Consider the following 25,586-nt stretch of genomic DNA (forward strand, 5'->3'; position numbering starts at 1 on the left):
CCCTTCTGTTAAAAAAGTGCACCTATGACACACCACTAACACTCACTTTCATTCCCAATCTAACTTCTGTCATTAGCTTTGCACATTTTTCTAACAAAGCTCGATATAAGCTTCAAAAACAATATCTCAGCTTTTTCCAAGACCAACTCCTGTTCACTCATTGCTCCTGTGCTCTGATCTACATTGGCTCCCAGTTTTAAAAATTACATCCTTCTTTTCAATTCCCTACATGGCCTCGCCCCTCTCTATCCTTGTAGCCACCTCCAGCCCTTTGGGATCTCTCCGTTCCTCCAATTCTGACCTCGTGCCCACCCGATTTTCACTGCTCCACCATTGGCTTACAATCCTATTGTGAAGAAAATGGGAAAGTTCATTGATTTTCAATCCAAAGGCAGCCTCATTTTCTGCAATCAGTAGGCACGTTAGATAAAAACAAAAAGCTAAAAGCTACTGCGGATGCTGGAAATCCAAAACAAAAACAGAATTACCTGGAAAAACTCAGCAGGTCTGGCAGCATCGGCGGAGAAGAAATCAGTTAACGTTTCGAGCCTTCATGGCCCTTTGGCAGAACTGAAGCATAGTTAGAAGAAGGGAGAAATATAAATTGGTTTAAGGTGGGTGGTGGGTGGGGGGGGAGAGACACATTGAGGGTGTGGTGATTGTGGAGATGAGCAGATAATCAAAAGATGTCACAGACAAAAGGGTCAAAGAGGTGTCGAAGGTGGTGACATTTGTCTGAGAAAAGTGCTAATTAAGAATGGAAGACAGGATATTCAAAGTACAGCTCTAGTGGGGGTGGGGTGGAAAGACTCATTAGACTCCATTTTCTAAATCTAAAACATCACATTGAGGTATGTTTATTTTAGTTTGAATAGATTCTATGAATCTGTACAGCATCCTATGGTAAGGATTCATGTAGAATATGATAAAATGTAAAATAACACGACACTTTGTGAATGCGGTACCCTCATTCACTGTAAATGGGAATGATACATGCAAAGTGTACTTATTTGGTGGGATTGGGTATTTTTTCAATGTCCTCCTATTGTCTATTTCAAAAGAAGGCAGCGCTCACACTTGAAAACAATCGCTTCTCCTCTCCCCAATTCTGTCCTCCTTCAGAGGAATTTTCCTCCAATACTGGGCTCTCAATCACGCCAACTCCATTTCTTTGCTGTTGTTTATGCTTCACTCAAGCCTCTTCCCATCCTTCCTCATCTAAATTAGGAGCAAGAGTAGGCCATTTAACCCCTTGAGCCTGCTCTGCCAATGGATAAGATATGGCTGATTCCATTGTGGACTCACTTTCCTGTCTGCCCCCAACCACCGTCACCACCCCCATGACCTTTGACTCCCATGTTGATCAAAAATCTAACTCAACCTGAAAACTATTCAAAGATGCAGCCTCTATTGCTTTCTGGGGAAAAGAATCCCAAACACTAAGGAGCCTCTGAGGGGGGGAAAAAAATTCCTAAGGCAGTCATCCTTTCAGCCAGTTCGACCCAAAGCCCTAGAGGTCCCTTTCGAAACACCATGTTCTCCTTTTAAGACACTGGCTCAAAAATTACCTTTCACCAAGTTATTGTTCATCATATCTCTCATTTTTTTCTCATTATGTTTCTGCAAAGCATATAGGAATGTTCCACTGTGTTAAAAAGGTGCTTCACAAGTAAAGTTGCCATTTGGTTGTGATGTGTTTCCATGTTTGAAGAGAAACATGAAAAAAAGCGGGTTATTATTTTCTATTACTCTTCTGCCAGAACATGTGGAATAGAGTTTGAATCACCTCTTTGCCTATGTAGATATAACCACCTGGCAACATGAAACCACCACCTCAAGCTAACCATTAGAAGCACAAAATGGCTTTGTGATTAAGGAGACAAAATGCCTTGAAAGCTGTCAGGTACGAAAATGCCAACCATCTACCACCTTTCCTGCTACCTCCCCATGATGCTCAACCAAGCACTTGTACGTATAAGTAATTGTGGCTATGGAATAGTCAGCATTTCATGGTACAGGACATCAATCCTCAACATGCTGAGGCATGAAAATTCTGTAAAGGCACAAAAAATTCACACAACAGTTTTTGTAAGAAGCAAATTCATTTATGAAAAACTTCATTGTTTTTGAACAAAGCACGGCATTTACAAATTATACATTGTTTGCTTACTTGTGCAAACAATTTTCTTTCAGAAGTAAATTAATGTAATTCTACTTTTACATGATTAACTTAATTAAATGTTTTATATTTGTATTTTACAGCATAAAGAGAAACATACTTGGAAAATATTGGCTAAATGAATATTTTATTTCACCCAATATTAAGTGAGGCCCAACTCAGTGAAACTTTAGCCATTACATAAACAAATCTCCAATATTCTTTCTATTCAACAAATCCAAATAGAATACAAGGAAAGCAATTGTGTACTAATGTAATTCAATAATCTTCAAAGGTTAAAAATTCTCTACCAGTTCCTCTCTGTTCCACATCACCCCCAAAAAGGAAAAAAATGTTACATTCTCAGCTTCCAGACTTGTCAGTTTATTTGAGACATTTGTTTCAAAGGTTGTTAAATCCCATCATGCCTTTCATGTTGCCAGTAGCACCTTGCTGAAACTGTCTCATCATTGTCTGCAGACCAGCCATACCACCTGGAGTGGAAGGAGAGAACCATTAGTACAAGTCCGATAAACGAAAGCAATCATAACATTTTAAATTGCGCTAGATCATCTTCTGTGATACAGCTCAACAAGTCCAATGACTCGTCAGCACTGGAGGAAGCCTGTGCAGGGGTCTCTGGATCTAACAATAGTCTGAGGGGCAACTCAGCAGGGTTACATGAACTGGAGAGGTTTTATGAATGCTGATGTAGATTTTGGTGTCCAAAATTATCGGGGAGCAAGTCTCAGCCCCTGACTGAGCTCAGCTATTGCTGAAACCCTCAACCATTATTTTATTAACTCAAGACTTGGACTTTTCCATTGCTTTCTTGGCTGGGGTCTCACCATGCGTCCTTGGTTAACTTGAGCTCATTCAAAATTCTGCTGTCCCTAACCTAACACACATCAAGCCCCTTTTCATCTACCACCATTATGCTCACTGACCTACACGGGCCATAACTTCCGATAGAGTGGCAATTGAGTCAGATTGCAACTCTGCTCGAAAGCACTCACCTTGAAACCCAGGTGATCCTATCTCGTCCGACCTGACGCAGGCGAGTCGTGATCTGGGCAGGTCAATGCGTCTCCAGGGCCTAACGGTGAGGGCTGTAGAGTCGCAGGTAAGGAAGCCACAGCCTTTTTTTTAAAACAGCACTAGCTGCTGTAAACCAGTTGTTTAAATGTGCAGCCAGGTTTAAAGGTTGTTGACAAGCCAGGGGGAAGCATGTAAAGGTAAATGGATCGGATTGGGGTGGGGGAAAAAAACAAGAGCGTCAGGTCAGGCTGGTCTGGTCTTGGGGGTGGAGAGAATCCTGCAGGGCTGGGGGAGCCCATAGGACATTAGTCAAGGGGTGGGGGAGTGGAGGGAGGTGGCGTCCCATGGGGAAGTGGGGGGGGGGGGGGGCGGGGGGTGGGTGTTGTCGGTGTGGGACTCTAAATTAGTTATACAAAAGCTACAATTGGTTTCATTTCTTCCAACCTTTTCTGGGTAACTATTGATGCAAGACCATTGGAAACATCCAAAGTTTGAGATTTAAATTGCATTTTCGGATGGTTCCCTGTTGCCAATGGGAATTTTGCATTTGTCAAGCAATTGCTGTGCAAACCTTACATGAGAATTTCTGGAGTTTCCCCCGGTGCATCTTTAGGATACTCCCCAATTACAACACCCTGGAGCTTGGATGTTACAGCGCTCTGATTTTACAATCCTCATCACTATTTTCAAATATTTTCATGCCTTGTCTCTCACCATCTTTGCAATCTCCTCCAGCTCCAATTCTGGCCTTTTGTGCATTCTACATATTAATTTCCTTGCTATTAGCAGGCATGCCTTCAGCTCTCAGCTTCAAGTTCTGGAATTCCTTTTCTCAGCTTCTCTTGGAACATAAGAAATAGAAGGCCATTCAGCCCTTTGAGCCTGCTCAGCCATTCAATGAGATACAGCTGATCATCTACTTCAACACCACTTTCCCGCACTATCCCTGCATCCCTTTATGTTTTTAATATGTAGAAATCTATCTATCTCTTGAACACACTCAATGACTGAGCCCCCAAAGCCCTCCAAGGCAGAGAATTCCAAAGAATCACCACCCTCTGAGTGAAGAAATTCCTCCTCATCTCAGTCCTAAACGACCTGCCCCTTGAGACTGTGCCTTCTGGTTCGAGACACCCCAGCCAGGGGAAACATCCTTCCTGCATCTACCCTGTCAAGCTTTAAGAATTTTCTATGTTTGAATAAGATCATCTCTCATTCTTCTAAACTCCAGAGAATAAAGGCCCAATCTATTTAATCTTTCCTCACAGGACCATCCCTCCATCCACTATCCCTCCATGCCAGGAATTAATTTAGTGAACCTTCATTGCGCTCCCTCTATGGCAAGTATATCTTTCCTTAGGTAAAGAGACCAGAACAGCGCACAATACTGTAGTTGTGCTCTCACCAAGGCTCTAGATAATTGCAGTGAGACATCTTTACTCCTATACTCAAACCCTCTTGCAATAAAGGCCAACATACCATTTGCTTTCTTAATTGCTTGTTTTACCTGCATGTTAGCTTTCACTAATTCATAACAAGGACATCCAAGTCCCTTTTAAGTTCAACACTTAACAGCCTTTCACCATTTAAGAAATACTCCGCTTTTCTGTTCTTCCTACCAAAGCGGATAGGCTCACGTTTCTCCACACTATTGCCAAGTTTTTGCCTACTCACTAAACCTCTCCAAAACCCCTTGAAGTATCTTCGTATCCTATGACTCCCACTTTTGTGCCATCTGCAAACTTGGAAATATTACATTTAATCTCCACATCCAAATGATTCACCTAGATTGTGAATAGCTAGGGCCCGATCCTTCCGGTACCCCACTCACAGCCTGCCAAGCATTTTTTTAATTCATTAAATGGGATGTGGGTTTCAATGGCTGGGCCAGCATTTATTGCCCATCCCTAGTTATCCTTGAGAAGGTGGTGGTGAGCTGCCTTCTTGAACCACTGCAATCCATGTGGTGTAGGTACACCCACAGTGCTGTTTGAGGGGGCGTTCCAGGATTTTGACCCAGCGATAGTGAAGGAATGACAATATATTTCCAAGTCAGGATGGTGAATAACTTGGAGGGGAACTTCCAGGTGGTGGTGTTCCCATCTATCTGCTGCGTTTGTCCTTCTAGATGGTAGTGGTCGTGGATTTGGAAGGTGCTGTCAAAGGAGCTTTGGTGAATTCCTGCAGTACATCTTGAAGATGGCACACGCTGCTGCTGCGCATCAGTGGTGGAGGAAGTAGATGTTTGTGGGTGTGGTGCCAATTAAGCAGGTGGTCCTGGACGGTGTCAAGCTTAAGTGTTGTGGGAGCTCCACTCATCCAGGAAAGTGGGGAGTATTCCATCACTTGTGCCTTGTAGATGGTGGACAGGCTTTGGGGAGTCAGGAGGTGAGTTACTCGTTGCAGGATTCCTAGCCTCTGACCTGCTCTTATAGCCACAGAATTTATATGGCTAGTCCAGTTCAGTTTCTGGTCAATGGTAACTCCCAGGATATTGATAGTGGGGATTCAGTGGTGATAATGCTATTGAACAACAAGGGGCGATGGTTAGATTCTCTCTTGTTGGAGATAGTCATTGCCTGGCACTTGTGTGGCACAAATGTAACTTGCCACTTGTCAGCCCAAGCCTGGATATTGTCCAGGTCTTGCTGCATTTGGACATGGACTGCTTCAGTATCTGAGGAGTCACGAATGGTGCTGATCATTGTGCAATCATCAGCGAACATCCCCACTTCTGACTTTATGATGGAAGGAAGGTCATTGATGAAACAGCTGAAGGTGGTTGGGCTGAGGACATTACCCTGAGGAACTCCTGCAGTGATGTCCTGGAGCTGAGATGACTGATCTCCAACAATCACAAACATCTTCCTTTGTGCTTGGTATGACTCCAACCAGCGAATAGTTTTTCCCCCGATTCCCATTTACACCAGTTTTGCTAGGGTTCCTTGATGCCAGACTTGGTCAAATGCGGCCTTGATGTTAAGGGAAGTCACTCTCACCTCAGAGTTCAGCTCCTTTGTCCATGTTTGAACCAAGGCTGTAATGAGGTCAGAATCTGAATGGCCCTGGCGAAAGCCAAACTGGGCATCCGTGAGCAGGTTATTGCTAACAAAGTACCGTTAGATAGCATTGTTGATGATCCCTTCCATTACTTTTCTGATGATAGAGAATAGGCTGATGGGGCAGTAATTGGCCGGGTTGGATTTGTTCAGCTTTGTGTGTACAGGACATACCTGCGTAATTTTCCACATAGCTGGGTAGATGCCAGTATTGTAGCTGTACTGGAACAGCTTGGTTAGGGGCACGGCAAGTTCTGGAGCATGAGTCTTCAGTGCTATTGCTGGAATATTGTCAGGGCCCAAAGCCTCTGCACTAGCCAGTGCCTTCAGCCATTTCTTTATATCACGTGGAGTGCATTGAACCCATTTATTCCTATTGTTTTCTGTCCGTTAACCATTTTAATCCATGCCAGTAGATTCCCCCTAATTCCATGTGCTCTAATTTTGTTTGCTAACTTGTGTGGGACCTTATCAAAAGCTTTGTGAAAATCTACCAGTTCCCCCTCATCTATTCTGCTAGTTACATCCTCAAAAAACTCCAACAGGTTCGTTAAACATGATTTCCCTTTAATAAATCTATGTTGACTCAGCCAATCCTACCATAATTTATTTATATATATATATTTTTTTTTGGAAGTGTCCTGTTATCACATCCTTAGTCTAACATTTTCTCTACAACTGATGTCAGGTTAACAGGTCTGTAGTTCACAGTTTTCGCTCTCCCTCCTTTCTTAAATAGTGGGTTAATTTGCGAATTTTCAATCTGCAGGAACCAGTCCAGAGTAGACAGTTTTGAAAGATGACCACCACTGTATCTTCTACAGTCACCTCTTTCAACACTCTGGGATGTAGATCATCAAGACCAGGGGATTTATCAACTTCAATTCCATTAATTTCTCTAGTGCTTTTTTTTTAAAATAAATATTAATATCTTGCAGGTCTAGCACACCAGTCCCTTGATTCTCCATTATTTCTGGGAGGTTTTTAGTATTTTTCTGCACGCAGACTCACTACCTCCCTTTCCTCTAAGACGCTCATTAAAATCTTACCACACTGACCAAGTTTTTGGTAACTTGTCCTAATATCTCCTTTTGAAATTTTGTTTGATAACACTCTTGGTAAAACATTTCAAGCTCCTTCACATAATGCTTTGTAAATGCAGGTCATTGTTGTTGCCTGTTTTAGAGCACTTAAGTGTAAACTTAAAATGCTTGTTTGGAGGGGGGGGGGCGGTGGAGGATAGTGATGTCACAGGCTGGGAATGCATAGTTTCCTGACATGCACACCCAGCAGAGAAAGTTGTGCCCTATTATTTAGCCAACTTAGCCTGTTCATCTGAATGCAGCTTCTAAATTTAATGTAAAGAATTTCATAATCTCAAAAATGGATTTGGGGAATTTCTTCCAAAGTGAATATACAATGAAAATAGGCAGATGACTTTTTTTTTAAAAAAACAATCAACTTATGGGAAATTCAATTACAGATGTTTCCTTTAGGAATTTCAATGCAAAATCTCAACATAAAAGACGACCAATTTTGACAGCAGAAAGAGAAGCTGATAGAGTGCGCATACAAGATGTGGTTAATAAGATATTATTTGATGTTCCAAAAATGACTTGTTCTTATATACAGTCTTTCACAACTGTAGGATATCCCAAAGCATTTTACAGCCTATTAAGTACTTTTTGAAGTAAAGCCATTGCTATAATGTAGCAAACTTGGCCGCCAATTTGCAAACAGCAAGTTTCCATACCCAACAATGTGATAATGACCGAGATAATCTGTTTTAATTATGCTGGTGGATGGATAATATTTGATAGTACAACAAGGATAACTCCTTGCTCTTCTTCAAAATAGTACCAAGAGATCTCATGTTCAATTGAGGGGGCAGGCAGGGCCTCAGTTTAACATTTCTTCCAAAAGACAGCACCTAACACTGCATCACTCGAGTGGGGAGTCAAGTCCAAAACCCTCTAACTCAGAAGCAAGACTAACAAAGCCACAGTTGACACAAGGTGTTATAATACACAGCAAATGGAACACCTCTGGAATCACCCTCCTTCTTCACTTCTCACTATATCCTCAGCTGCTTTTGCCATTTCCTTTCAACTGAATGCAAGTCAGTGGGGTAATACAACATGATTTGGCAAGAGTGTGACAAAGGATGTCAGGCTACATTGGGTAGGGGACTGTGGGATGTGTGGGTTTAAGCAGCTCCCTTCCAAACCCCTACTCTGCCAATCATGTGTCTCCTCCACCTCCACATTTCCTTCACCTTCCCATCACTCATCCACTTTACTATCTCATTAATACCCCAGAAGCTTCCTCTTTGAACTAACCTTTATCTCATTCTCTGACAGTAATCTCTATTCTCAGTAATCTCATATTTTCTAAACTGAATACAAAAACAGATTGTGTAATCTGCTCATGCACGGCTGATTTAAAAAGAATACAGCATTTTACCTTGGTAAAGCTTTAAAAATATGCACTTTGCAAAATTATTTCAAGACATCTGAGCATAAAGTGCTATGCTACAGAAAACATGTCCATTAGTTCAGTTGATGTGGTATCCTGTGAAGCTAGATTTCAGCGCACAGTATAGTTCTTGGTAAAAATATTAGCTGTAAGCCCAAGCTGAGGCCTGCAAATTAATCTTTTAAAAAGGCAGTAAATAAAAAACAAGACAGTACAATCCACAAAATAATTTTATGAAAAGTAATTGTGATTTTTAAAAATAATTTAAACCATTACATTGACAATTATGGGGAAGCAGTGACATGGAGAAAAATGTCACTGAACCAGTAATCCAGAGGCCCAAGCTAATGCCCTTGGGACAAGGGTTCACTACTGAGCTGGTGGAATTTAAATTCAATTGATAAATCTGGAATTAAAAAGCTAGTCTCAGTAATGCTGAACATGAAACCATCATCAATTGTTCTGGTTCACTGAAGTCCTTTAGGGAAGGAAATCTGCTGTCCTTACCTGGTCTGACCTTTGTGTGACCCACAGCACCAAGTGATTGAATCTTAAATGCCCTCTCAAATGGCCTAGCAAGCCACTCAGTTGCATCAAGCTGCTACAGTAAAGTCAAAAAGCAATGAAACCAGATAGACTATCTGGCATTGACCGAGGCACCGAAAATGACAACAAACCCACCCCTGTTGACCCTGCAAAGTCCTCCTTACATCTAGGGGCGTGTGCCAAAATTGGGAGAACTATCCCACAGACTCATCAATCAACAGCCTGAGAGTCATACTCTCAGAATTATATCTTACAGACAATGTCCCAGGCACCACCATCGCCATCCCTGGGTATGTCTTGTCACACCATCAGGACATACCCACCAGAGGCAGTGGCATAGCGTTATACAGCCAGGAGGGCTCTCTCTCAGGAGTCCTTAATATTGACTCTGGACCGTATGAAGTCTCAGGGCATAAGGTCAAACATGGGTAAGGAAATCTCCTTTTGATTACCCACACCTACCACCCACAGGCCCCCCATCCACCCCGCTTATGAATCAATACTCCTCCATGCTGAAAACCAGTTAGAAGAAGCACTGAGGATGGCAAGGGTACAGAACAAATACTGGATGGGGAACTTCAACGTCCATCACCAAGAGTGGCTCGGTAACACTAGTATTGACTGATCCCTAAAGTATATAGTTGCTTGACTGGGTATGTGACAGGCGGTGAGGGAGCAAACAAGTGGGACAGACCTGTTTGATCTCGTCCTCACCAATCTACCTGTTGCAGATGCATCTGTCCAAGCAGCACTTAACTCAGCAATAACTTGCTCACGACGCTCAGTTTGCATTCCACTACGACCACTCAGTGCTTGACCTCTTTACATCCTTGTTCCAAACATGGAGAAAGGAGATGAACTTGAGTGAGGCAAGAGTGACTGCCCTTGACAGTAAGGCAACATTTGACCAAGTGTGGCATTAAGGTGGTCTAGAAAAACTGGTGCCAATGGGAATCAGGGGAAAACTCTCTGCAGGTTGGAGTCATACCTAGTATAAAGGAAGATGGTTGTGGTTTTTAAAGAGATCAATTATCAGCAGCAAAGTCCTGGGAGTGAGGAGTTCTGGAGGTTAGTGTCCTAGGCCCAACCAGCTTCAATTGCTTCCTCAATGGGTCAGAAGTGGGGATGTTCGCTGATGATTGTACAATATTCAGCATCATTCACAACTCAGGTACTAAAGCAGTCCATGTCCACTTGTCGCAAGACCTAGACAACATTCAGGCTTGGACTATGTGTTAACTAGCATTCACACCACTCAACTGCCGAGCATTAACCATCTCCAATAAAAGAGAATCCAAATCATCTGCCCATGACACTGAATGGCATTACTATTGCTGAATCTCCCAATATCAACATCCTAAGGGGTTACCATTTACCAGAAAATGAACTAGAGAAGCCACATATATACAGTGGCTACAAATTGTGCTGCAAGTAGCTCACCTCCTGACTCCCCAGAGCCAGGCCAACATCTACAAGGCACAAGTCAGGAGTGTGATGGAATGCTGCCCACTTGCCTGGATGCATGCAATCCTCTAACAACACTCAGAAAGCTCAACACCATCCGAGACAAAGCAACCTGCTTGCTTGGCATCCCATCCACCACCACGACACACAATGGCAGCAGCGTGTACCACCACAAGATGCACTGCAACAACTGACCACGGTTCCTTTGATAGTAGCTCCCAAACATGAAACCCCTACCACCAAGAAGGACAAAGGGCAGAAGATGCATGGAAACATCATAACCTCCAAGTTCCCCTCCAAGCCACATACCATTCTGGACTTGGAACTATATCGCCATTCCTTCGCTGTTGCTGGGTCAAAATCCCTTCCCTTCCTAACAGCACTGTAGGTGTACCCTTGCCACATGAACTGCAGCAGTGCACGTCAGTGGCTCAATACTTCCTTAAGATAATTAGAGACAAGCAATAAATGCTGCCCTAGCCAGTGATTCCACATCTCATGGAAGAATACATTTTTTAAAAACTGAAACTTTTAAGTTTGAGAAGTTGATAGTCAGATTGAACAATTTCAGTAATCAAAATACATGATGAATCAGGATACATGTATATCTAAATAGAAAAACGGTTATAAAAACTGTGACAGAACTCAACAATGCAAGTTAAGTTGTGTAGATAGGAAGGATATGCAACCAAAATTTTTATTACATTACTGAGATACTTGCCCATATGATGAAGAACTCTTGGATCCATCATTTTAGCCATCTGCTGGTTGAGTTTGGCCATCTGAGATGGGTTGACATTTTTGGACATATCACCACCTGCACAGCAACAATTGTATAAAGCGAGTGAGTTCATTTGAATTATCAAATTTAGTCAGAAACATAAGTAAACTACAAAAAGCAGTGTTTTTAAATGCTCTGAATTCAGTGGCTACAATCTTGTACAATAATTAGTCACAATGCTTTTGATTGCACTTTGAGCCTTTATCAATGCTTTTTAAAAATTATTTCATGGGATGTGGGCATCGCTGGAAAGGCCAGCACTTTTTGCCCCATCTCTAACTGCCCTTCAAGTGGCACTGAGCCACCTTCTTGAACCACTCTGTGGTGTAGGTATGCCCACTATGCTGTTAGGAAGGAAGTTCCAGGATTTTGAACCAGTGACAGTGAAGGAACAGCAATATAGTTCCAAGTCAGGATGCTTTGGAAATCTCTACCCCAGAGGGCTGTGAAAGCTCAATAATTGAGCATGCTCAAGGCAGAAATCAATATGGTGATCAATATGATACCAGTGACATCAAGGCCTACCCCATGCTCCAATATTCCTGTGTGGGGGGTCTTGGAGGGGAACTTGCAGATGGTGGTGTTCCCATACATTTTCTACTCTCGTCTTGCTAGGTGGTAGAGATCACAGGTCTGGAAGGTGCTCTCAAAGGAGCCTTGGTGAGTTGCTGCAGTGCATCTTACACATGTTACACACTGCTGCCACAGTGCACAGGAGATGGAGGAAGTGGATGTTGAAGGTGGTGGATGGGGTGCCAATCAAGTGGGCTGCTTTGTCCTGGATGGTGTCAAGCTTCTTGAGTGTTGTTGGAGCTGCACTCATCCAGGCAAATGGAGAGCATTCCATCACACTCCTGACTTGTGCCTTGTAATGGTGGTCAGACTTTGGGGAGTCAGTTTGGGGGGTGACTAATACTACAGAATTTCCAGTCTCTGATCTGCTCTTGCAGCCACAGCATTTATATGGCTGGTGCAGTTCAGTTTCTGGTCAATGGTAACCCCCAGGATGTTGATAGTGAGGGATTTAGCAATGGTAATGCCATTGGATGTCAAGGGGAGATGCTTAGATTCACTCTTGCTGGAGATGGTCATTGCCTGGCATGAATGTTACTTGCTACTTATCAGCCCAAGCCTGAATATTGTCCAGGTCTTGCTATATACGAACACGGGTTGCTTCAGTATTTGAGGAGTATCACATGTTACTGAACACTAGCAAGCTTATAAAGCCATAATACAGTAAACATTGATCATGATTATTGTGGAGTTATACAGTGTTACGGAACCTTTACATACCTTTGAAAAGGCCTTTGATTCCTCCCATTTTTTTCACCATTTGAGCAAACTTTGTATATTGTGTCAGAAGCTCCTGGACGTCTCTGGTTGTAACACCAGCTCCTCGAGCCACTCTTTGGATCCTTCCTGGTTGTTTACTGAAGAGCTTGGCACCATCTTTATTGTCCAGTTCTGAACGGGGGGGCAGGGTGTGGTAGCATCAGTATAGTGATTAATCTACCTTAATGCACAGTTTTTAAAATTGTAATCTCATGTGAATGTGCTAATGGGCAGACACAAAAGTAAAAAGGTTAATGTTGGCCTTTATCTCAAAGAGACTGGAATGCCAAAGGGAGGAAGTTGTGGTTCCGTTATATAGAGATTCAGGCCAGACACCATCTGGTATACTGCTTGGAGTTCTGGCAAGGATTAGTATATGACGTTAGGTCGTAGATCAGCCATGATCCCATTGAAGGCAGAACAGGTTCAAGAGTCTAAATGACCTACTTCTGTTCTTACATACCCCACCTCAGGAAGAACATGCTATCATTGGTGAGGGTGTACTGTAATTTCATCAGAATAATGCCAGGGCTTAAAGGGTTAAATTATGGAGGACAGTATGCATAGTCTTGGTTTGTTTACCCTTTAGCATAGAAAATTGAGGGGGTGATTTCACAGAGGTGTATAAGCCGGGTGGGAGGGGGGTTGTGGCAGGTGATGCCAGTGGCCAGTTATCCAGAGCCCCAGGGTAATGCTCTGGGGACCTGAGTTCAAATCCCACCACAGCAGATGGTGAAACAGGAATTCAATAAAAATCTGGAATTAAAAGTCTAATGATGACCATGAAATCATTGCCAATTGTTGTGAAAACCCAATTGGTTCACTAATGTCCTTTAGGGAAGGAAATCTGCTACCCGACATGCGACTCCAGACCCATAGCCAGCAACGCCCACATCCCATGAACGAATAAGAAGTAATACATGGATTAGATAGCTTGAAGAAAAACTATTTCCTCTGGTGGGGAATCAAGAACAAAGGAGTATCATCTTAAAATCAAAGCCAGGCAGTTCATGAATGTAATCAGGAAGCGCTTCTACCCACAAACACAAACTCTCCCAAATGGCTCTAGATATGAACTGTAAAGTCATTCATCCCCTCTAGCCTTAGCAGAATTAAATTAGGCCATGGATGATCTGCATCTTAACTCCAGCTACTTGCCTTGGTTGTGTAACCCTTAATATCCTCGCCTAACTAAGGAAAAAAACCAGCACTCAAATTTTCAATTGACCTAGCATCCACAGCTTTTTTGCGTGTGTGTGTGTGCAGGGGGAGGGAAGAGAGGAGATTTAGGGCAATTTTTTTTTCACATCAGATTTGAACAGCCCAATTCTCCATTTATTATGCACCCTGATTCTGGACTCCCCTACCAGAGTTTCTCATCATTCAGTCACTTTATGCACTTCGATTAGATCACCTCTTTATTGCAGCTCAAAAATAACTTGCACCTTTCTGTATTTCAACCTCTTTCAGATAGAGGCCAACATCCCAATAGCAAGTTAAATTACATTTTATACCTGTCCACTAGCTTTAATTACTTCTCTACTTAACCTCTAAATTGCTCTGCTCATCCATAATTGCTAGCTTTTTTTTTTAAATCACTCACGGGATGTGGGCTTCACTGGCTGGGCCAGCATTTATTGCCCATCCTGAGTTGCCCTTGAAGGCAAGTCACCACCACCTTCTCCTGAACAGCTACAGTCCAAGTGGTGTAGGCACACCGACAGTGCTGTTAGGGAAGGAGTTCCAGGATTTTGACCCAGCGACAATGAAGGAACGGTGATATATTTCCAAGTCAGGATGGTGAGTGACTTGGAGGGGAACTTCCAGGTGATGGCGTTCCCATCTATCTGCTGCATTTGTCCTTCTAGATGGTAGTGGTCGTGGGTTTGGAAGGTGCTGTCTGAGGAACCCGGGTGAATTTCTGCAGTACATCTTGTAGACAGTACACATTGTTGCTACTGTGCGTCAGTGGTGGGGAGAGTGGATCTTTGTGGGTGCGGTGCCAGTCAAGTTGGCTGCTTTGTCCTGGACAGTGTCAAGCTTCTTGAGTGTTGTGGGAGGTGCACTCATCCAGGCGAGTGGGGAGCATTCCATCACACTCCTGACTTGTGCCTTGCAGATGGTGGACAGGCTTTGGGGAGTCAGGAGGTGAGTTACTCGTCTCAGGATTCCGAGCCTCTCACCTGCTCTTGTAACCACAATATTTATATGGCTAATCCAGTTCAGTTTCTGGTCAATGGTAACCCCTAGGATGTTGATAGTGGGGATTTAATGTTGATAATGCCATTGAATGTCATGGGGCAATGGTTGGATTCTCTCTTGTTGGAGATGGTCATTGCCTGGCACAAATATGACTTGCCACTTGTCAGCCCAAGCCTGGATATTGTCCAAGTCTTATTACATTTGGACATAGACTGCTTCAGTATCTAAGTCGTCATGAATGGTGCTGAACATTGTGCAATCATCAGCGAATATCCCTACTTCTGACCTTATGATGGAAGGTCATTGGTGAAGCAGCTAAAGATGGTTGGACCGAGGACACTACTCTGAGGAGCTCCTGCAATGATGTCCTGGAGCCGAGATGACTGACCTCCAACAACCACAACCATCTTCCTTTGTTCCAGGTATGACTCCAACCAGTGGAGTTTTCCCCAATTCCTATTGACTCTAGTTTTGCTAGGGTTCCTTGATGCCACACTTGGTCAAATGCGGCCTTGATGTCAAGGGCAGTCGTTCTCACCTCACGAGTTCAGCTCTTTTGTTCATGTTTGAACCAAGGCTCTAATGAGGTCAGAAGCTGAGTGGCCCTGACAGAACCCAAACTGGGTATCAGTGAGCAGATTATTGCAAGCAAGTGCTGCTTGACAGCACTGTTAATGACCCCTTCCATCACTTTACTGATGATCGAGAGTAGACTGATGGGGCGGGTTGGATTTGTCCTGCTTTGTGTACGGACATACCTAGGCAATTTTCCACATAGCCAGTTAGATGCCAGTGTTGTAGCTGTACTGGAACAGCTTAGCGAGGGGCACAGCAAGTTCTGCAGCACAAGTCTTCAGTGCTATTGCTGGAATATTGTCAGGAGCCACAGCCTTTGCACCATCCAGTGGCTTCAGCCACTTCTTGCCATTTAGATACTTTGATCCATCTTTTCTTGAAAAACATCGATTGGCACTACAGAATTAGCCAATGAGTTGCATTGCATGAGCCGACAATTTAGAGGCAGGGTGGGACTTATGGCAAACCATACGGGCCCTTAACTTCCGATCTCTGGGCAGTCATACCAGAGAGGTACCCCAAAGATGTGCTGAGGGTCTCCCCCTGGAATCCCCCACGTAAGGATTGCACAGCAATTGCCCTACACTCCAACTTAAATCGCAGTCTTCGGATGATTCTGGCTGTCTTACAGGAATAATTACCCAGGGAATATAAGAAGAAATAAAACCATTTCTAACTCTTGAGTAACTATAATACTAACAGCCCCTTGACTCCACACATGATCCCCTGACTACCCCCTCCCCACGACTCCGACACACCTAGCTAGTGAGTAAAAAAGATGGCATGTCATCCTTACCCTCAGTTCGTGCACTCGACATGAGACCTCGGGAACCCACTGCAATGTACCTTTCTCACCCAGCTGAGTAGGAAGGTCAAGCAAAAAGGTGCGACTGCAATTCAATCTAAGTAATCAGGAGCAGAGCAATCAGACTGCGATTGCTACTCCATGAAAGTTATGGCCCAATATATTTCACAGATAACAAGTGCACTCAGCAAAGAGCCGATTTGAAACAATGCGTTACAACAATCTAAAAGCATGGACTGAAAAAGAGTGTCTCTAGGAACTAGAGGGGGGGAAAAAATGATGGCAACTTCTCCCAATAAAAGCAGAGTGATTTTGCCAGTAAACTGCAGCGTGTGGAATGCGTAATAATGCATGTAAAATCAACCCCAGTCCCTTACAATAGAGTGGTTCCCAATTGTGATTTACATGGGAATTACCGAGTCATCGACATTGTGGCTGGGAATAGTGGTATCAATTTAACCAGTTATCCTTCTTTAGGTCCAAAGTAGATGATCTCAGACTGCCCCCAACATTGAACGCCAGCTGCCACAGTTCTGCCCATTCACCTAAATCTATCAATGGCCCTTTGCAACTTTGTGCTCCCATCTGCACTACTTATTGTGCCACTTAACTTCCTGTCATCATTCAACTTAGATAAAAGGTCAGCTATATATCAATATCATTGCAGATCCTGGAGGTACACTGCTAGGTACATCCTGCCAAGTAGAGCATTTCCCTATTATCATTACTCCCAGTCCATTGCCTCCTCACCAATTCTCTTTCCAAACCAGTAGTGCATTGAATTGAAAACAACAACTCATTTTTATCAACAGTCCCTTATGTGGAAGCTTGTTGAATGTTTTCTGGAAACCCATATAAATAATGTCCATGGACATTCCCTTTTCTACATCAGTTACCTCAAATTTCACTAGGCTCAACAGACGTGACTTATACTTTATAAATCCTCGATGGATAAACCAGCTGATCAGAGAGAGCCACATTCTTGGTCACACTGTCCCTAATAACTTTGCCAATAATAGGCCTGTAATAGTTTAATTCTCCCATGTTTCCCGAACAAACGGAGTGACATTGACAGTTTTCCAATCAAAGGAGACAATTTCTGAGTCACGAGTGTGTTTTGGAAGATCACAGCTATTGCATCAACAATTTCTACTCCTCGCTGGTGGAAACCCATCAGGTCCTGAAGATTTATCTACTTGAACTAACATTACTTAAACACCATTTAAAAATAAATAAATCTAGTTAATTCCTCCTGCTGCTTGATTTTGAGTTTTCCTTGTATCCCTGGTGTATAAAGCTCATTCTCTATGAATACCACTGCAAAGACACCAGTATTTCTTACTAGGACAGCTTGGACCCCCAAATACATGCATTCATGTCTCTTCCTGCTCTTGCCACAAACTGGAAAATTTCATCAATTTGGCTTCCAATTTTCACACTTGGCTTACCTTCATCTCCATCTTCACCTCTTCCCTTCACTTCGACTTCTATCTCTAATTTGGGGGTCAGCTGCAACCAATATTTACTACAAGCCTACCAACTTTCACAGCTACATTGATTATATTTCTCCTATTCTGCTTCCTGTAAGGGCTATATTCCATTCTCCTCACTTCAAGTCACATTCTTTCGATGATACCACCTTCCATTCCAATACTTCCAGCAGGCCTTCCCTTTTCTTCAACCAAAGATTTCCTTCCACTATGGTTGACAGGACACTTAAGAGGCCCATTGCGTGTTGCGCACCACCAATATCTACTTTCAATGTGTGTGGCGCCCTCACCAAACACATCACCGCTCCCCTCTCAGCAAATCAAAGGTACAGTTACAACTGTGACACCCTGATCCACTCTTCCACCAGCTGGAATACTCAATTCCCCTTCCCACAGCATCTTCCCATGAAAGCACAGGAAATTCTTCTTTTCTTCCTCAGATGAAACAGCAATTTGGCTAGTACTTACAAATTAATTTTTTTTAATTCATTCATGGGATGTGGGCTTCGCTGGCTGGGCCAGCATTTATTGCCCATCCCTAATTGCCCTTGGAGAAAGTGGTGAACGGCTGCAGTCCAGTGGTGTAGGTACATCCACAGTGCTGTTAGAAAGGGCGTTCCAGGATTTTGACCCAATGATAGTGAAGAAACGGTGATATATTTCCAATTCAGGACGATGAGTGACTTGGAGGGGAGCTTCCAGGTGGTGGTGTTCCCATCTATCTGCTGCCATTGTCCTTCTAGATGGTGGTGGTTGTGGGTTTGGAAGGTGCTGTTGAAGGAGCCTTGGTAAATTCCTGCAGTTCATTTTGCAGATGGTACACACTGCTACTACTGTGCGTCGGTGGTGGAGGGGGTGAATGTTTGTGGATGTGGTGCCAATCAAGCAGGCTGTTTTGTCCTGGACGGTGTCAAGTTTCTGTAGTGTTATGGGAGCAGCACTCATCCAGGCAAGTGGGGAGTATGTGGCGTTCTGGCACAGTCTCCTTTATACTGGGGAGAGCAAACACAAGATTGGGTGACCAATTTGCAGGACACTTCTGTTTAAGCCACAAGTTTGACCCCAAACTTCCAGTTGCTTGCCATACGAATTCTCCATCCCACTCCAATCTCAGCCTTTGGCCTCCTGCATTGTTCCAATGATGCCGACGAACAGCAGCTCATGTTTCGGTTAGACACCTCAGAGTTTTCCAGACAACACTGAATTCAATAATTTCAGGTGAAAACTGCTGCTTCCATTTTCGGGGGGATGGCAGGTGGTGGTAATGGTTCCTATGTTGCCATTTACAGCTCTTGTAGACTCAACTTTTGTTTCTCTACTTGTTCCATTTGCCTTACACCATCAACCCTTCATTTAATCATTCTTGCCTTTCACCACTGTGATTTTCCTCATCTCCCTCCCCCTTTCCCCTGATTTTGTACTTGATTATAAACTGTTATACAGTTATAAACTCCTAAGTTTTGACACAAGATCATATAATTGAAACATTAACTGTTTCTCTCTCCATCAGTGCTAACTGGCCTGGCATTGCCAGCATTTCCTGTTTTTTTTTAAGCAAGTCTGCCATTTCCTTTATTCCCCAGTAACAGTATCACCTGCATTTGCCATTTGGGAGCCCACATTATCCTTGGTCATTTTTTTAAAAAATAAGTATTTGTAAACACATTTAGTGTTGTCCTAGATATCCCTAACAATCCTTTTCTTGCATAGCTTTTTGCAGCTCTTAGTAATTACCCTGTATCCCTTTGCTATTCTTTATATTTCCCCTGCTCTTTGCCTCTGTAAAAGTCCTCTTTCAGATTTATAATATCTCTCACTTCTTGTTCACTAGCTTACTTAATTATACATACACTTTTATCCTTTATGGATACCAAATACATTTTTAGATAGCACCCATTATTTATGTTGGGCCAATTAAAACTTTTAATCTTGAAATTTTGTGCTAGGTAAGGGTATCAAGACATAGGTCAAGAGGGAAACATAATGTTGAGTGGCAGATCAACCATGATGCAACAATGGTAGAATAGGGTTTAGGGGCTAAATGCCCTATATTGACAATGTAGTATAGTTTGATTAGCCTCCCAATTTCCAGATACTCAGATTTTACAAACACCTTCAGTTTTTTCAACAAAAATCTTTTTTTTAAACATTAAAGTATTGCAAAAAGAAAAGTATTGTCGAGTGTAAAGGCATGTTCCAAAACAATTGGAAAATCTACACGAAAGAAAACATGCTGAACCAAGATGGGAGAGATTAGGAGTGCTCTCAAAATCTTGGTTCGCAGGTTGGGAAGTTATACTTGAGTCTGGAGGTAACAAAAGGTGCACAAGGATTTTGTGATGATGCAGTTCAAGTAGAGACACAGGAATAAATATTGCTGAAGTGAAAGTATCTTACTGATTAATGGGAAATTTGAAGCTCAGCTCAGTGTTCAGCAGAATGCCATCATTGACAATATGGAGGCAACTGCAGGGGTTGAACAAGTGGTGCAGAACTGGAGCTGGGTGGGCAACTTAAAGGTGAAAAGCCTATCATCATCATCATGACGCTGTACGTACATAGATAAGGAAGAGAAACCAAGCAAGCCTATATTGGAAGTGATAAGTTTTGGAGGGTGATTGCTGCATACTTGCTATCCAAAAGCAGGCAATATACAGAAGCACACAGTTCTTTGGAGATGATGGAGGAGAGGACAAAAGGATGCCATAGTCAACCAAAACGGACAAGTCGAAGAGGGATAACGCGCCAAGGACGCACAGTAACAGAGGATGTCATTTGTGACTTTGGCTTGGGCTGTTTAGTGCTACAAGAGTGGAAGTTGGACTTGAAGGAATCGAATAGTGGGTGACAGAAACAGAGAAAGGAGATCCTAAAACAAGAGGAGGAGGTTGGAGATAGGGGCAGTAGTTTGAAAGCTCAAGGATGATTAAGGCTGAAGAAAGAGTTCAAAATAAATAAAATGGAAACCAAAAGATGCTCAGTTTTTGTTAACATTTGCAGTAACCATCATATGTTCATTTTCATACACAAATCCGTACAAATATTTGAAGTACAGCACACAAAGTGATACCAAAATACCTTGGTCATTCATACTGTCCATGATGGTCATCAATTTCTTTAGCCTCGCCATTGATTCTTGTTCATTGCCTTTGCTCATGAAATCAGTTCCAAAGCCAGGGATCATACCCTAAAACAGAGGCATAGTTGGTATTAAACATGGGGAACAAATTGATTACGGGGAAAAAGTGTACTTGAGTGCTTCAAAAAAATTTAGGGACATTAATATTTGCAACAGGACCAAATGACAAAAGTAATAAAGACAGACATGCAATTACTCAAGGCAATGCCTTTACAATTTAAAACTTATTCATACGTCTATTTTAAAAGGGAGGTAGAGAGAAAACAGGGAATTTTCAACCAGTCAGCCTGACGTCGGTAGTGGGGAAAATTCTAGAGTCCGTTATAAAAGATTTAATAGCTGAGCACTTGGAAAACAGTGGCCGAATTGGACAGAGTCAGCATGGATTTACAAAAGGGAAATCATGCTTGACAAATCTACTGGAATTTTTCGAGGGTGTAACTAGTAGAGTTGATGAGGGGGAGCCAGTGGATGTGGTTTATTTGGACTTTCAGAAGGTCAAAAGATTATCTTAAGAGATTAGCTTGTAAAATTAAAGCGCATGGGATTGAGGGTAGTGTATTAAGATGGATAGAAAACTGGTTGGCAGGCAGGAAACAGAGAGTAGGAATAAATGGGTCTTTTTCCAAATGGCAGGCAGTAACTAGTGGAGTACTGCAGGGATCGGTGCTGGGACCCCAGCTATTCACAATATATATTAATGATTTAGATGAGGGAACTAAATGTAATATCTCCAAATTTGCAAATGACACAAAGCTGGGTGGGAGGCTGAGCTGTGAGGAGGATGCAGAGATGCTTCAGTGTGATTTGGACAAGCTGAGAGAGTGGGAAAATGCACGGCAGATGCAGTATAATGTGGATAAACGTGAGGTCATCCACTTTGGTAGCAAAAACAGGAAGGCAGATTATCTGAATGGCTATAAATTGAGAGAGGGGAATGTACAACAAGACCTGGGTGTCCTCGTACACCAGTCGCTGAAGGTAAGCATGCAGGTGCAGCAGGCGGTAAAGGCGGCAAATGGTAGGTTGGCCCTCATAGCGAGAGGATTTGAGTACAGGAGCAGAGATGTCTTGCTGCAATTATACAGGGCCTTGATGAGGCCACACCTGGAAGAGTGTGTGCAGTTTTGGTCTCCTTATCTGAGGGAGGATGCTCTTGCTGTAGAGGGAGTGCAGCGAAAGTTTACCAGACTGATTCCTGGGATGGCAGGACTGACATGAGGAGAGATTGAGTCGGTTAGGATTATATTAATTGGAATTCAGAAGAATGAGAATCTCAGAAACCTATAAAATTCTAACATGACTAGACAGGGTAGATGCAGGAAGGATGTTCCTGATGGTGGGGGATTTCAAAGCCAGGGGTCACAGTCTGAGGATATGGGGTAGACCAATTAGAACTAGATGGGGAGAAATTTCAACACCCAGAGAGTGGTGAGCCTGTGGAATTTGCTACCACAGAAAGTAGTTGAGGCCAAAACATTGTATGTTTTCAAGAAAGAGTTAGATATAGCTCTTGGGGCGAAAGGGATCAAAGGATATGGGGAGAAAGCGGGAGCAGGCTATTGAGTTGGATGATCAGCCATGATCATAATGAATGGCGGAGTAGGCTCAAAGGGCCAAATGGCCGACTCCTGCTCCTAGTTTCTGTGTTTATAATAAACATCTATGTATGTATCATTTATCCCATCTTAAGATTTTTAAAAATAAGAACGCTTGTTGAACAAATTACACCAGATTTCACTTCACCTAGTTGCAGGATAGAAAATATTTTAAAACGCACCATTATCTGACTGAAAGGTCCCATCTTCATAATGTTTTGAAACTGTTCATACATATCCCGGAGTGTAAATTGGCCTAAGAAACGAATAGCAAGCTATTAAATCTTTGTGTCACATTCTCCTTTGCCCTCCCGACATTTTAAGTTAATGCTTACCATGTTTAAGCTTGTCTATTAATTCTTCATTGTCATCCAGTTTCAGCTCATTTACCTTGTCTATTAAACCTTCAATATCACCCATACCTGGAATATAGAAAGCTGAAGTTTTAGTGAATGATACATTATTTACAAATATGTACACAAAAAAATTTATTGGAAAACATACCAAGAAGTTTGCTAATGAAGGGCTGTGTTTTGAATGGTTCAAAATCATCTATGTGTTCTCCAGTACCAATAAAAATTATTGGACTTTTGGTGGCAGCCACTCTGTAACAAAATATGAAACTTTAGGTCATGTTGGTGTAAACTCCGTCCCTCGCAGGTGTCAGAGAGTTTACATTTTGTCAACAAAACAAAGTAAAATAATTAGAAAACTTACATTTACTTCAAAATTCAACCAGTGTTTTTGCCTGAAAAATCAACTAAACTAGAATAAGGAGATACACTCCATATTTGCTGCGGTTTACAAAACAGAAGCTACAAGTTTAATTAGTATGCATTCTTCCCCCACACACACAGCTTTTCTCAAAAAATACTTCAAACATCTTTAACATTTGTCCTCTAGCTTTTCTTCACTTTTTGAAGAAGGGAAATGCTAAAAGTTGAAGAAATATATTCCAACACTTGAACTGCATTAACAGTCCTAGAGTAATAAGTGCACCGGCCCATATTATTCAAATAATATACAATCCAAATTAAGCTCATACCCTCACAGATTGGGGGAAAATTATTAAATTCAAGCCTAGAGTTTTGGGAGAGTCAGAGTCCTTCAAGTAAAACTTTACTGAAGGAGCTAAAAGTTAGAAGACAATTCAATTGATAAATTCAAAACATGTTCGTCAGAAATTGCGTTTTTGAATTCATGGTTTTTGTTAAATCTTTGGACATAGCTTTCAGTTACTGAGGGAAAAAGAGCAGATAAGAATTTCCGAAGCATTTTCAATAATTTGTGGGGAAAAGCTACTTGGCAGCCAGATTGTGTCGCAACAAGGTGAGAAACTTGCACATGCTGTTTATCATTATAAACACAAACATAGGATTTCATAATTCAAAAGCATTGACACAAATTGATGATAAAATTGGTGACAATACAAAGTTAAGGTTTTATAAACCAGAAGTTTGTCTAGGGTTTTAAAATAAGGGTTGATTGCATGTACAGTCTTGAGTTCAAATATCCAGTCTCTTTCAATCATGCTTTACTTGAAGACTACACTTGTTGATATTCCATGGCATGCGCCAACACAACCTCATTTGGCAGTTGAGTGACAGGGCTAATAATCATAGCAGGAGGTCTGGGGAATTCAGCCTCCAGTCATCAACCAAAAAGTTCTTCATAAACATATCTAATGTTTAAAATTTAGAAACTAAATGTTGACACATGCAAGTTCACACAGCAGATGAGCTTGTGCAGAAGCTTCATCACAAGATCAGCATACTCCACAGAATTACAAGAGTCAAGTCTCAAAAATAAATGCTGGGAAGTTCTTATTAGAGCTCAATATGGCACATTATAAATGGAAACATCACAAAGCATTACATCTACCAATTGCCATTTCAGCATAATATCCAAAGGAGTGTTTGTATAGTCTTTTTCAAAGCAATGTGAAACCCACGTACCAACAATAGAATTGCATAGAAATTACAACATAGAACAGGCCAGTCAGCCCAGCCAGTTCATGCCGGTGTTTATCCTTCACACAAGCATTAATTCAAATCCCACATGCCTGCCCTGTTCCTACATCAATTCCCATTCAATTAATTGCATTTTGACATGGTCTCTTCTTTAAATCACTAAACCCATAATGCATTGAACAGCAAAGGCTTCTCTCACTTCTGTCTTAAATATTTATATTTAGCTTACATCAATGTCCCCTACTTAATCACAAGAAACACTGTTCACATCTATTCTGTTTTATTGTTTCATGGTCCCAGTAATCTTCCCCGTTCTCACTAAAGACAACTCAATTTTTCCCTTCTTTTCTTAAATCAGGCAGCATCCGAGTCAATTCCTTTCAATTGCCTCAGCAACCATAGGCCAAAACCAAACAATATTCTAGCTGAAGCTTTTCTGTCGGTTCACATTACAACTCAGCTTTTATATTCTGTACCTCTTGCCATAAAACCCAATATTCCAAAAGCTTTTTAAAATAATGGTTTTACCAACCTGAGGTGGTGCCTCAATGTTTTGTGAACATGACTCCCCAAATAAAATCAGCCAGCTTTCCTTTGAAGTGTAATTACACATTTTAATTTTTAAAAATTAAAATCAATTAAAAGTAAAACCTCACATTTGGCAACATTGAATTCCAACTGCCACTTCTTTTGACCCATTCCACCATCTTATCAATTTATCTTCTCAGCTTCCTTCATTCCTTAGAATTATTTATTATCCCACCAATTAGTAGCTGCAAATTTGGGTACCTGTCACTCAGGCCCAATAACCAAATCGTTTATTACACCAGGAATAGCAGTAGTCTGAGAACAAAAGCCAATTGGATACTTCTACACACTTTCAATCACACAAGAAACACTAACTCCTCTCGTTTTCTCCCTGCTTATCAGCTTTTAACCCAACTCTTAAGTTT

At 42.0% G+C, this 25,586-nt stretch overlaps 1 protein-coding gene across 3 annotated transcripts in view; it reads right to left on the reverse strand.

Moving 5' to 3' along the window:
- Window positions 1-2,083: 2,083 nt before the first annotated feature.
- srp54 (signal recognition particle 54) overlaps window positions 2,084-25,586 on the reverse strand; it is a 48,384-nt gene continuing 24,881 nt past the window's right edge. For all 3 annotated transcript variants that reach the window (XM_078562818.1, XM_078562817.1, XM_078562820.1), the window contains exons 10-16: window positions 23,168-23,268; window positions 22,999-23,085; window positions 22,846-22,919; window positions 21,005-21,113; window positions 12,815-12,985; window positions 11,462-11,557; window positions 2,084-2,652 (exon numbers count right to left, since the gene is read on the reverse strand). In XM_078562818.1, the coding sequence (XP_078418944.1) occupies window positions 2,561-2,652; window positions 11,462-11,557; window positions 12,815-12,985; window positions 21,005-21,113; window positions 22,846-22,919; window positions 22,999-23,085; window positions 23,168-23,268 (730 nt within the window). In that variant the 3' untranslated portion in view covers window positions 2,084-2,560. The remainder of the gene's footprint in view (window positions 2,653-11,461; window positions 11,558-12,814; window positions 12,986-21,004; window positions 21,114-22,845; window positions 22,920-22,998; window positions 23,086-23,167; window positions 23,269-25,586) is intronic.

Source organism: Cetorhinus maximus, chromosome 18 (assembly GCF_964194155.1).
Source record: "Cetorhinus maximus chromosome 18, sCetMax3.hap1.1, whole genome shotgun sequence".
Classification (NCBI taxonomy): Eukaryota; Metazoa; Chordata; class Chondrichthyes; order Lamniformes; family Cetorhinidae; genus Cetorhinus; species Cetorhinus maximus.